Here is a 13,633-nt window from a genome sequence, read left to right on the forward strand (position 1 = left end):
TGGCTATTCCTTGTAATATGTTAGAAAAATACTCTTTCCCCAGCTAATTACAAGCCTGGTACATAGAGAGAAGACATTTTTTAGGACAAGTCTGTTGGAAACATCTGCACACGCCTAATGACAACATCAAGTCCTGGTGCTGAGTCAAGGGAGAAAGACACTTAGGCATTGGGAAGTTTTTTGTATTTTACATATGGCCTTATTTTTTTTTCAAGTACAAATTTGGAATTTGGTGATGTGGAAGTGATTAGGAAATGCGAAAACAAAACAAAACAAAAATCCTAAGCTTTATGACAGCTAAAATTTTCCCCTCTCTCTATACAGTTAATATAGTTTACTTTGAAAAAGCTTCGGGTTTCATTCACCACAACCTTAGTGTTTCTCTAAAATCCTAGTGGATTTTTTTTATAACTGGCTTTGTGTCTGCCCTGGATACCGATTGTCCATTTGCAGAACCACGAGCAAGATAGGAATCATTTGGAGGTTAGTGTTTTATTCTGCGATGGAGAACTGGAGGGAGGAATGTGATCATTGAATGCCCATCCCCGAATCATCATATTGTAGAATTCTGGACAGGGAAATCAGCTGAATCAACCCCCTAATTTTATAGATAAGGGATTTGAGGCCCATTGAGGGTAAAGGGACCTAGAATCACTAATTTAGAGTCGGAAGGGATCTTAGATCACACTCTGGTCCAACCTCCTCATTTTATTTTGTAGATGAGGAAACTGAGACCCAAGATAAAAGAAGTGGCTTGTCCATAGTCACACAGGCCGTAAGTGGCAGAGCCAGAACTTAAACTTGGGTCCTCAGACTTCAAATCCAGTGCCCTTTCCATTGACCCAGACAAGGTCACACATAGCTTCTTTGTTCTGAGGCTAGGATTGGAACCCAGGACTAGTAGTATCTTTTCTACTACAACATACTGCCTCCCTTTAAAAAACTTAAATCCTTTTAATTCTACTTTTGACATTATTTGGGTAGATCATAGGAACCTTAAGTTGTTTTTTTTCCAGCATTAGCTGGAAATGTGAAATTTGAGGAATCCTCCTGATGTTAAGGCTTATTTTTCATTGTCTTTGCATGAATGAATGTTTAACATTAGTCAATAATTTAAATGCATTTTTTCTTGCAAAAGAAATGATGACGGACTGAAAACAGAAACTGCAGTTTACATAACATAAGAAATTTGGCTTTAGAATGGTAATAGCAATATCGTGTTGTGGTACACGCTAGCACACCTTCTATACACATGATGACTGACTTGCAGGTTAAAATACTTCTGGTGGGATTTCATTTTTCTCACATATTTTGGTAGGTACCCCAAATTTGCTGAGTACAGGCAGTTTGTTAAGGCAAGCTTAACAAGCTACAGTCTTGAGAGGCTCTTCTGAAAACCCCAAACCAAAAAAATCCCCTGCAAATCAGTAGTTCAGACGGTCGTCTCCTTCCTTTTGAAGTGGAAAGCTGGAAGGAGGGCAAGGTGGGGGACAGGGAATATAAACATATACAAGACAATCAGTTGGATTACAGATTATTAATAATACAATAGTCTATGCCGAAGGTTAATTTCATTAGAACACTGGGGGTGGGGTGAATATGTGTGTGTGTCTGGGTGAACCAATAAGAGTGGCTGGCTGGAGCTCAAGTGGCAAACCCACTGGAGGGGTTCCCCAGGCTGGAATGATGTCTCCAGGTGCAGTGGGGCTCTGGAGAGGAGGCTCCCCCTTTGGGGGGGTCATCAGCCCCTGCCAATGGTAAGGAGAGAGGGAGAGAGAACGAGAGGCTGCCGTCTTCATCCAGCCGCTTTGTGTTTCCCGCCACAGCACCTACACATCACCCCACAGTTGTAGCAGCCTCGGAGGGGCAGGTAACAGCACATACAGGGGGCCAGGAAGGACAAGGCGATGAGGGCCATCCACCGGAGGCAAAACTTTTCATCGCTGGTGTCGCACGAACAAGGGTCCGTATAGTCTCCCTCTGGGTCAGACATACAGTGATAGAGCATGCTGTCTGCACACCACATACAGCTCACTCGGCGGATGCAAGTTCTGATGGGGTCAGGGGCATCCTGGCACTGACCCCTCCGGTTCTCTTCGTGGTTGAACATGTCTCTACAGTACACACACCGTGACCGCTCCCCATCCTCCTTCCGCCGACGGGACTTGCCTCGGTTGGGCTGAGTTTTAATCACGCTCCCTAGATCCCTTCCTTTGGGGTCCTCCCCTGGGTCAAAGTCTGAGTGGTCAATGTAGGGGTAGGTGTAGTCGTGCTTGGAGGCATCACCCTTGGAGGCGAAGCGCACGTAGGAGTCTACATCCTCCGAGCTGTCCATGTATTTGCCCCTCACAGGAGCGTGCCGGTAATCCTCGTACCCCGTTATCCAAATCTTTTCCCGAGGGTTGATGCGGACGATTTCCTCCTCATCATCTGGGAAACTGACCTGTCTGTACGGTCTTGGGATGGACTGCTCGAGAACAGGGTTGAGAATAGGGAGACACACAGATGGAAAATATTTAATCACAGTGACCAAACAAAATTAAAACTCACTCCTGCTGTACCTGGTATTCATTCCTCCTCTCCTCTCCTCCCCAAAGCTCAAAGTTATTTTTTGGAAGAATTCACTTAATAAATATTTATTGATATAGATTATTTCTCTCTCTCTCTCTCCATATATCTATATAAATAAATAAAATTCCATGTGCTTTGCCCATATTAGGTAATAATTTATGTCAATAATATTTCTATATCTATCTATCAATATATAGAATATACAAATCTATAAATAGAAATATCTCTATCGAAATATGTATATATAAAATATAAATATGTGTAGAAATATTATTGATATAAATTATTACCTACTATGGGCAAAGCACTATGTTATCTCACTACAGAAGAATAATGAAAAAGTACAAGTTCTCACCTTCATAAAACTTAAAATCAAATTGGGAAGATAGGCCAATAAAGATATAACAAGGAAAGACTTTAAGAATAGCTCAGGGCAACAGAAAAGAGAGTAAAAGATTATTAATGATCAACAAATTAAGTGTGTTGATTATAAATACTAGAATAATCATGCATGTATGTCTTTCTGGTGGTGGGGAAGGATTGACATGATCTTCTCATGGATTTCTATCTCCGTTCCCCTTGTGAGCAACATTACATACTTATGAGAACAATATTAAGGGTATATATAATCTATGGCTGTGAAACCAAGTGAGGATAAATGGTTCAAATGGAGAAAAGAGGTGCCCGAATTGGAGGCTCCATGGACACTCTTCTTGAGTGCGTGGAGCCAAAGGCTATTATAGAAACACTTGTGTAATATTTAAAATTATGAGGCTGTTTGTAGCTTAACAGCTTTATTTAATCAAAGTAGTGTAAGTAGTAAAGAGAGGGAAAAGTAGGAGAGAGTTAGGGGGATACTTAGCTTTCTAATCTATCCATGATGGGCCTGTAGCTAACCTCCAACAAGAGTCCCCTTGGCTCCTCCACACCCACATTAAAGAGCTCTACTTCCTCCTGGGTCTCCCCTTACATGCTCTTTTCTCCATCCGCTAACTCTCATCCATCACACCTCAGGAACCAATCATAGTTTCTTTTTTTTTTCCTATTTTTTTTTAAACCCTTAACTTCTGTGTATTGGCTCATAGGTGGAAGAGTGGTAAGGGTGGGCAATGGGGGTCAAGTGACTTGCCGAGGGTCACACAGCTGGGAAGTGTCTGAGGCTGGATTTGAACCCAAGACCTCCCGACTCTAGGCCTGACTCTCAATCCACTGAGCTACCCAGCTGCCCCTCCAATCATAGTTTCTTAATTTGCCTGGGCCACCCAGGGGGGCAGTGCCTGTGAAATCAGTTTCCTATCTTGTTGGTTCCTTGGTTCTTTAGCTTCCTTTCTCTGAGGGCTTCTCTATACTTGGATTTAGTCAGTGATCTTTGACCTCCAAGTCACTGAGAGATGAGGTTAAAAAAAAAGGCAACACTGGAGAGTAAGAAAAATTTGCTTCCGACACTTGTTCAGTCTTGGAAATTGGTTTACATACTTGAAAGGAACTTTTTAAAAAATCCTTACCTTCCATCTTAGAATCAATATTGTGTATTGGTTTCAAGACAAAAGAGTGGTAAGGGCTAGGCAATAGGGGTTAAGTGACTTGCCCAGGGTCCTACAGCTAGGAACTGTCTGAGAATATATTGAACCCAGGATCTCCTCTGCTTGCTTTCATTCCACAGAGCCACTTCCCTGCCCCTTCTCTCACTTATCTCAGATGACAAACATTAGTCAACCCCTCCTATACTTATGTTAGTCCCACAGGACACAAAAAGGTATAAAGCACGGTCTAGTTGGGCTGACAAAACGTGTGCCTAAAAAGAGTCAAATGAGTGGAGCAGATAAGAAGAACAATTTAAAAATTCAGAGAAAGGAAGAAAGGATCACTGCAGGGTGGTCTAGCCAAAGAAAACTTCACGGAGAAGTTAGGTATGAGTTTAGTCCTGATAATGGGCATTTACCAAGCAGTAGTATGTTTTAGGAAGGGAAAAAATAATTGCTTACTGAAGAAGCTCCCAACTGAATGGGAGAAAAACCATGAAAATGATGAATGCTACTCACTTGTTCAAGTTGATAGTGGTCAGAACTATATTGGTCATGGATATGGCCCAAGGTATATATACTCCGGTGCTCACAAGACATGGGCGAAGAGATTGTCCGGGTGGGTGGCTCCCTCTTCTGAGAAGAATTAGAAGAACTGTCTGTAGCCGTCTGTATTGAAAGGGAAAAAAATATTAATTCATGTTATGTAATTAAAAAAAAAAAAGTAATGTTAATTTACATTGGCAAAAACTTGTTTTTCTTTAAAACAAACATCTCTCCCCAATTACCCAGTACTGGCATTCACTTCTGAATATTCCTCAGTTACAGCACCCTGGTTTGGTTTTCCCAAATCACAGGCTTTATCTTGGCAAAGAAGAAGCAAAACTTGGTGAAGGGCTACATTGTCCCAGGATGATGTGGGGTTCAACAGTTTCAGCAAATAGAGTTCCCCATGAGGGCCTCTGGAAAAGTGAAGCTTCTTTTCTTAAATGTGGGAGCAGCTACCCTATTTTAGTTAAGGATTTAGTATATCTGGTCCTTCTACTGGTTGATTTTAGTTAAATCATGTGCAATGATGGCTGGTGTTTATTTTAATTGTTAGGAAATAAGTCCTGAATGAAGAAAAAAAATTGATATTTGCTTTTTGCTAGAGAAACCCTTAAAAATAAGGATGTTTCTGGGATGCTTTATATATATAAAGCATCCCAGAAACATCCATATATATATATATATATTTCTAAATTCTAGCTGAGTTTAGAAGCTCAGAAATATACAAAATATATTTATGTGTATAAATATATGTATATTATCACATAACAACTTATTTTTAATATCATAAATATGCACAATTTCTTTTTTAAAGTTAAAATAAGTAGAATAAGTTAAAAGTTTGTGAAAAGAATGTGAAGGTCAAATCACTAAACAACCTAAGTCTCCCTAACTACAGGGCTGGATTTGCTCTGAGACATCCATACATTTCCATTTAATTATTCTTATTAAAATATATGCAAGATGACTGGCCAGGATCAGGGGCAGTCAGTGTCAATTGGATAGAGCAGAGCTATCCCAACTATAAGGAACTCATGACCACAGCTTTGGACACTCTGGCAACCTAACTAGCCAGACCATAGATTTGGAAACTCCCCATCTCAGAACCTAATAGAGTGCCTGCAAAGCTTTGAGAAGAGACACAATACTTGACAAGAAATCTCTCTGAAATCATTCCCTACTAATATTTTTTTTTCTATTGCTCTCTTTATTCTCCACTTTAAAAAATATGATTTTGGAAGAAAGGAAAGAAAGATTATTAGAATTTTCTTTAAGAAAAGCATATTGTAAAAAACTAATTCACTCTCAGTGTTATTTAGGCTAATGCAGAAATCACACAAAACCGAATTCTGAATTTAAAAAATTAAAAGCTAATTTGTCTTAAATATGTTTTATCCATAGATTCAGCAAACATTTTGGCAATTTTTGTGTGTTCTAATAAGATAAACTGACACACTGGGCTTCTATAGTTTACTCATGAGCACTAAATGTGATATCTGATAGACTTAAATTTGAACCCCGCCTCTGAAACTCATAGCCATGGGACCTACTGTGACATATCACTTAGCCTGAGAAAATGAGGAGAATAATAGCACTCACCTACTTCATCAAAAGAAAGCATTTTGTAAATATTGAATATAAGTAGGATAAACATATTCTATATTTTGAATTGAATAGGAATAGAATTATATATAGGATTTTACAGACATATACACGCGTGCACATCCTTTCCACACTATAATTTTCCCCATTGTAGTTTTGAGATATCAGGGGTTTTGTTTTAATTAAAAAAAATTAAATAAGAAATTAAATTGGAAGGGGGGGAGAGTATTATAGAAGCTACAAACAACATGTGAAGGCCAGGAGACAACACAGGAAAAGTCTAGAAATTCGGAAAAGCATTAAAATATATGTATAGTATTGTATAATATAAACATTTTATCTTTTAATATCATAAATATAATTTCTTTTTTTAAAGTTAAAATAAGGAAAAAGTTAAAAGATTGTGAAAAGAACATGAAGACCAACAGATTGGCATACAAAAGCTAGAAATGTTAACATTGACCTACAGAGAGATTATAACCAAATACTTCACCTATAGATTTTATAGTAAGGTACTATAAATACCCCATAAATGAAAAAAATTCAGACTTCTCTGGTACAAAGGGAGAGCCAGAAATTTTTGGCCTCCCTCCCCCCACTTCTCTGTCTGCCTGTCTGTCTGTCTATCTCTCTCGCGCTCTCTCTCTCTCTCTACACACACACACACACACACACACACACACACACACACACACACACACACACACACACACACACNGCTCTCTCTCCACACACACACACACACACACACACACACACACACACACACACACACGACTTTATCATTTCACAGGCAGAGGGAACTCTGAGATGAGGGAACCCTCTCTAACAATATGGGTCAGTATCTTTCTGCAACTTACATTCTTTGAGAGTTGCACGGAGCACTGTGAGAGGTTAAGTGATTTGCCCAGGATCACACAGTTAGTATGTATTAGAGTTGGGACTAGAACTCATCTTTTTGACTTTGAGGCCAGCTCTTTAAACAGTACTCCACACTGATATATAAGTGTTAAGCTTTCGTATTAATAATATCTCTCTCCCTCTCCTTCTTCTTGGCACCCCCTATCTTCCCCCCCCCCCCCCTTTCCTGGGCTTTGATCTAAGGTTTTCTATTCCATGAAGACTCTCAGAATACTTCAACTAGCAACTCTTCACCTCTCAAAAATGAGTTAGTGTAATTCAAAGAATCAAAGATGTAGAGTTAGAAGGGGGATCTGAAAGACATTTAGTCCACGTCTCTTTTTTTTGTAGATGAGGAAACTGAGAATTTAAGTGACTTGTTCAAGCAAAGACACTATGCAGCGCTCTCCCCCCTCCCCCACAACAATTTGTGTAAAATCCTCATACTGGCCACCGAGCAAAATCGGTTCTATTAAGAAATATATGAACAACAGGTTCTAAGTTTTCCTTTATGAGAAGATAAGTGAATTATAGGGACAAGAACAAATAGAAGGGCAAATGTGTGTGGAGGTAGTCAATGATGACCACAAATTACAGAAATGGTACCTCAAGTACCCACCCACAAATCTCTAGAAGTTGCAGAGGCTTACATTTAAAAAGAGAATCTCAGAAGGAACTTCTGAGGATGCCATCTAGTCCAAAACAGTCAAATCCAAATTCCCTCAACAACCTGTCTAACAAGCTGCAGGTTTTGCTAGATACTTAGATATGAGTAAAAAGGTTTAGTTAAAATAAATTAAAAAAAAAAAAAAAAAAAAGGCCAATGACTTTACTGGCCAACTCTACCTTAGAATCTATCTAGTACAACCCCTTCATTTTTACAGATGAGGAAACAAAGGTCTAGAGAGGGTAGGTATCTTGCTCAAGATTATAGCAGCAATAAGTCAATAAAAAAATCAGAATTTTAAATGAAGACCCTAGAGTTCAAATTTAGGTTTTCTTTCTCTACAGTACAGATACAAACATTTATCTCAATTTACACAAATCTAAACATAAGGATGGCTGGGGTAAAGGAAGAAAGTGTTAATGGGAAGAATATCAGTGTTTACTTAACCAAAAGTTTGGGATTCCTTTAATAAAGAAATTTAGCACATTTCAAGAAAATCTGCCTAAATGATTATACTCTAGTCCAGTGATGGGCAAACTATTCCCTGAGGGCCAGATCCAGGCCATAGTTTGCCCATCACTGCCTTAAGCAATTCCCTAATCACAACATCTGGATGTGGGGGCATAGTGATTAGGGAATTGCTTAAGGATGTGATGGGCAAACTATGGCCTGGATCTGGCCCTCGGAATAGTTTGCCCATCACTGCTCTAGTCTGCTAAAAATTATACCTGTGCAGATTATGAACCATCTTAAGAATGCAAATTCTATTTTCTTTAGTCCTTAGAAATCCACTTTATATATTACATAACATCAGACATTTTCTTATTCGAATACTAACAAACTTATGTGCAACTTATTATAAGGCTAATATTAATAATGCCTAGAGTTGGGCAGCTAGGTAGGATAGAATAGATAGAACCTTGGAATTGGGAGGACCTGGATTTAGACCATGCCTAAGACACTTTCTAATTATGTGACCCTGGGCAAATCACTTAACCTTCCTTTACCTAGCCCTTGCTCTTTTCTTCGAGCTGCTATTAAGACAGAAAGTAAGGGTTCAAGAAAAAAATAGCTAGAGTTCTACTGCAAACAAAAATAGACAGGTATCTTAGTGTGTACCAGCCATGTCTTAGGTGTGGATCAGGGCATCAGCAAAATGTAGCTTTCTACTTGTCTTGCCTTTCCTCCCCCTGTCCCTCAAATAGAAACCACCATTCCTCTAATCCAGTTCTGTCTGGGATACTGTACAGTATCAACACAGGATTTTGCTCTTTAAAACTAGTGGTAGGGGCAGCTGGGTGGCTCAGTAAATTGAGAGCCAGGCCTAGAGATGCGAGGTCCTGGGTTCAAATGTGACCTCAGATACTTCCTAGCTATGTGACCCTGGGCAAGTCACTTAACCCCCATTGTGTAGCCCTTACTGCTGTTCTGCCTTGGAACCAATATACCGTATTGATTCTATGATGGAAGGTAAGGGTTTAAACTCTCTCAACAACTATAGTACTAGAAATGGTCTTGAACAATTGTCTACTTCAATCTTCTCATTTAACAGATGAAAGTTAAGTGACTCGGTCTGAATCATGTAAGCCATGGATGGTGTTTTGAAACCAAGTCTCTTAGTTTCTAGGCGAAGTCTTTCTATTACAATGTTGCTTCTATGATCATCATTTTCAAGTTGAAAAGACAGGAGGTATCAGAAGTTGAAACTCATTTACAATCCATAATACCAGGCAAGTCTTCCAAAGAGGTGGGTGTGAATTGCACAACTGAAAGAATGAATCTATCCAGTCATGGTGTGGGAAGGAAAACCACTTTTCCTCCTTTCACCCATTATTTTATCTCCTTTAAGCTCTCCCTGGGGCCACTAGAAGGAAGACACAGTTCTGAGAGATGGTCTATGAAAGCCACATGGATCCACAGTACAGAAGCTTGGACAAGTATGCTAGCCAGCAGCAGGGATTAAGTTTCTGCTAACAAGAAGACTAGTTTGGTGGGAAATGATTCCAAGTAGTGATGTTATACCCCTAACTCTGTCCTCTTTTTTTTTTTTTTACTCAGAGACACTGAAAAGCACAGCCATTAAGCACCAGCACAAATTCTACTCACAAGCTGAGCATCAGTCTGACAAAGGATCTCAAATTTTAAAGTGATTCAAGTTCAAATGCTTTTCTAGGATTCTTCCAGGGAATATATATGGTCACATATGCCCAAAGGGCTTGAAAATGGTACATCTCTTTTGACCTGACAATACTTTGTATCCCAAAGAGATAAAAAACAAAAAGGGGAAGGACCTATATGTACAAAAAATATTTAAAGCAGTTCTTTTTGTGGGGGCAAAGAATTGGAAAGTGAGGTGATAGCTATCAAGTGGGGGATGGCTAAGTTATAGAATTTGATAGCTATCATGTAATTATAATATTGTGCTATTGGAAATGACAAGCAGGAAAAGCTCAGAAAAACCTGGAAAGAATTACATGAACTGAATCAGAGTGAAATAAGCAGAACCAGGAGAACAACATACCCAGTGACAGGAACACTGTACAATGAATAATTGTGAATAACTTAGCTATTCTCAGCAATACAATGAGTCAAAACTCTCCCAAAGGACCCATAACAAAAAATGCCATTTGGTTTTAGGGAAAAAGGATGGATGAATCTGACAGGCCAAAACAAACATTTTTATTTTCTTCATTTTTTGGTTTCCTTCCACAACGGGATTAATATGGAAAAATGTTTTATGTGATTACACCTGTAAAATCTACGAGATTGCTCACCATTTCAAGGGGCGGGAGGCAGATGTTAAGGAGGATGGAGAGGGAAGAAGAGAGAATTTGAGACACAATATTCTTTTTAAAATGCTAGAAACTTTTTACATATAATTGGGAAAAATTAAAATAAAAGAGAAAGTAAAAAAAAAATACACACACATGGTCAAAGCAGCTCTGCCAAAGTACCAACCAACATCTTTAATCCCTCCCACTCCAATCCAAAGTGATAAGTAGCATTTTTGGGGGTTGGGGGTGGGGTAATGTGTGACAGATGGGACATGAATATTGGAAAGAAACCCCAAAGCAGTAGAATACAACAATGGTTAGTTGTCATCTATTTCATAGCTTTTGTTCCTGGATTTGACCATGTTCTGTTAGGAAGACACCAGTTAAAAAAAAAAAAAGTCCTGATTAAGAAATTTAAAACCTTGGATCACAAAATGTGAGAAAACAATTGCTGAAAATTGTTTCCAAATGTATTTTTTTAAAAAATAAAAGGAACAGATGTAAAAATAAATGAAAAAACCTATGATTCAGAGATACCTATATTTTTAAAAATCACAAAACAGAAGGTTTTATAATATGAAGGACCGGAATTATAAAACATGCCATAGGAATAATAATTATAAAAATGAAATTTCTTTCTTTCAGAAACTTCTTCAGAGTAGTCTAGTTGAGAAAGAGTCGGGCTAGGGAATCAGAAAGATAAGACATAACCTTAGACTAGTCACTCAACCTCTTTGAATTTCAATTTCCTCATATGTAAAATGAAGGGATTAGATTAAATAAGCTTCTAAAGTCCCTTCTAGCTGTTATAATTCCACAATCAATAATTATATAGAGAAATAATATTGAATTCATAGTGAAGACCACCTAAATTTCAATCTATACATGATCATTTTTAGTTAATTTTAATTTTAAAAAATATTACAATTTTTTAGTTAATTTTAAATTTTAGGCAATTTAGTTAAATCCTGAATTTTATCAACCCAACTTTCCTTATCTATAAAAGGGTGATAATCATTATCTGTAGTATCCACACATGTTTCAGGGCTAATGTGAGGAAGGTTCACTGCAAACTCCAAAATATTATGTAATGATGTGGTTTACTTAATTTCCAGACATGTTCAAAATATAACAATCAATAGAGTTTACATTTTCTATTTTTCTTGGAAAACTTAGCCAAATTTTTCATATCCCAGGCAAACTTCTTTTTTTTTTTTTTTTAAACCCTTGTACTTTGGTGTATTGTCTCATAGGTGGAAGATTGGTAAGGGTGGGCAATGGGGGTCAAGTGACTTGCCCAGGCTCACACAGCTGGGAAGTGGCTGAGGCCAGGTTTGAACCTAGGACCTCCTGTCTCTAGGCCTGACTCTCACTCCACTGAGCTACCCAGCTGCCCCACCCAGGCAAACTTCTATCTCAGTTTAAACTATAATGCGGACTGAATAACCTAGATCACTCCTGTATAGGATTGGATATACGATTTTCCTACCTAGGATGGACATGATTTATGTTTTCTTTTCCTTTTTTTTTAACCACCTCAAAGCAAATCAAGCTTAAGCTGGTTAACTAATTTCAAGAAAAGGGTGATTTAATTGACTGGGAGAGAGAAAGAGGGTTGGATTACTTTAGAATTCTGGGAGTTGGTGACATGTTAGAGAACATTCAAATTTCTACATAGTACAGGAATACTAGTGGTCATCTAGTCTGTACTAAACATTTTCAACAAGGTTTCTCCAATTAGGATGAAGAGTTACAGTCACTGCTGTCTCCTTCCCACTCTCCCCACCCCCCAATTCCTAATGACAACAACTAACAAAAGCTACAGCTAGATAAACTTAATCATTTAAACAAAAAGATGGAAGGGTTATTTTGCATGGAAAATTAGTGGCATTTGAGACAAAAATCACAAGTAAGGCATATGGAAGTCAGACCAGAGCTGGGCTTGGGTCTAAACCCCACCTCTATTACTTACTAGTTCTGAGAACTTCAAGCATTCGATTTTCTCTCAATTTCTTCATTTGCAAAATGGAGAGAATACTTGTAATATTTATCACATAGAGTTGTTACCAAGAAATTGCTTTGCAAAACTTAAATATTAAAAAAAAAATTAAAAGTGACTAGCATTCCTTTAGTTTTAAGGTTTGCAAAGTGCTTTACAGATGTCTCATTTGATTCTCATAACATCCTTGTGAGGTAAGTGCTGCTATTTTGCTCATTTATAAAATGAGAAAACTAAGGTTTTGAAAGACCTAAAGCTACTAAGCATCTGAGAGTTTGGAGCAGTAACTGAACTCAAGTCTTCTTGATTCTAAGTCCTGTGTTCTAACCACCATGCCACTGAATATATTCGTCTTTATATAAACATGAATTATTATTATATTATTATTATTATTACTACTATTATGTGATCCTGAGCAGGTCAGTTGACATGTCTGGGCTTTAAAAGAAGAGCTGAACTAGACCAGTGGTCTTCACATTCTTTTTACTTAAGGCATAAAATAATGAGGAATCATGGAGGAAGATGGGGGTGGGGGTAGGGAGACTGGGAAATCTCACAAGCAGTGACAGGTCTTTTGGGGGCAGGAGCAGCTAGGTGGCTCAGGAGATTGAAAACCAGCTCTAGAGACAGAGAGTCCTGGGTTCAAATAAGACCTCAGACACTTCCTAATTATGTGACTCATGGCAAGTCATGTTAACCCCGATTGTCTAATTGGTACTACTCTTTCTGCCTTGGAATGAATACACAATATTGATTCTAAGATGGAAGGTAAGGGTTAAAAAAATATTTCAGAGTGTAGGGGGAAAGGCTAGTTCAGATTTGATTGCAAATATAAACTCCATAAAGCAAACCAAGGGCATGCAGCAAAAAACCCCCAACTTTACCCTGAGGTCTCTTCTAGCTTTATCATTCACAGCAGTGAGATTTATGGAGCCCTCTTTAGAAAAGAGCTCTCCTACTACCTGATTCTACTCTCTGTCCAATTGTTTTCAATGCCTTTTTCAGGTTCTTTATCCATGTCATAGTGGGTGTCTAGTCTCCCACAAAT

The 13,633-nt window shown here is 38.3% G+C and overlaps 1 protein-coding gene across 1 annotated transcript in view; it reads right to left on the reverse strand.

Moving 5' to 3' along the window:
• Positions 1-1,510: 1,510 nt before the first annotated feature.
• The window catches only part of SPRED2 (sprouty related EVH1 domain containing 2), a 75,386-nt gene continuing 63,263 nt past the window's right edge, over positions 1,511-13,633 (reverse strand). The window contains exons 5-6 of the mRNA XM_044659483.1: positions 4,614-4,763; positions 1,511-2,467 (exon numbers count right to left, since the gene is read on the reverse strand). Coding sequence (XP_044515418.1) covers positions 1,796-2,467; positions 4,614-4,763 — 822 coding nt within the window. The 3' untranslated portion in view covers positions 1,511-1,795. The remainder of the gene's footprint in view (positions 2,468-4,613; positions 4,764-13,633) is intronic.

This window comes from Gracilinanus agilis, chromosome 2 (genome assembly GCF_016433145.1).
Source record: "Gracilinanus agilis isolate LMUSP501 chromosome 2, AgileGrace, whole genome shotgun sequence".
NCBI lineage: Eukaryota > Metazoa > Chordata > Mammalia > Didelphimorphia > Didelphidae > Gracilinanus > Gracilinanus agilis.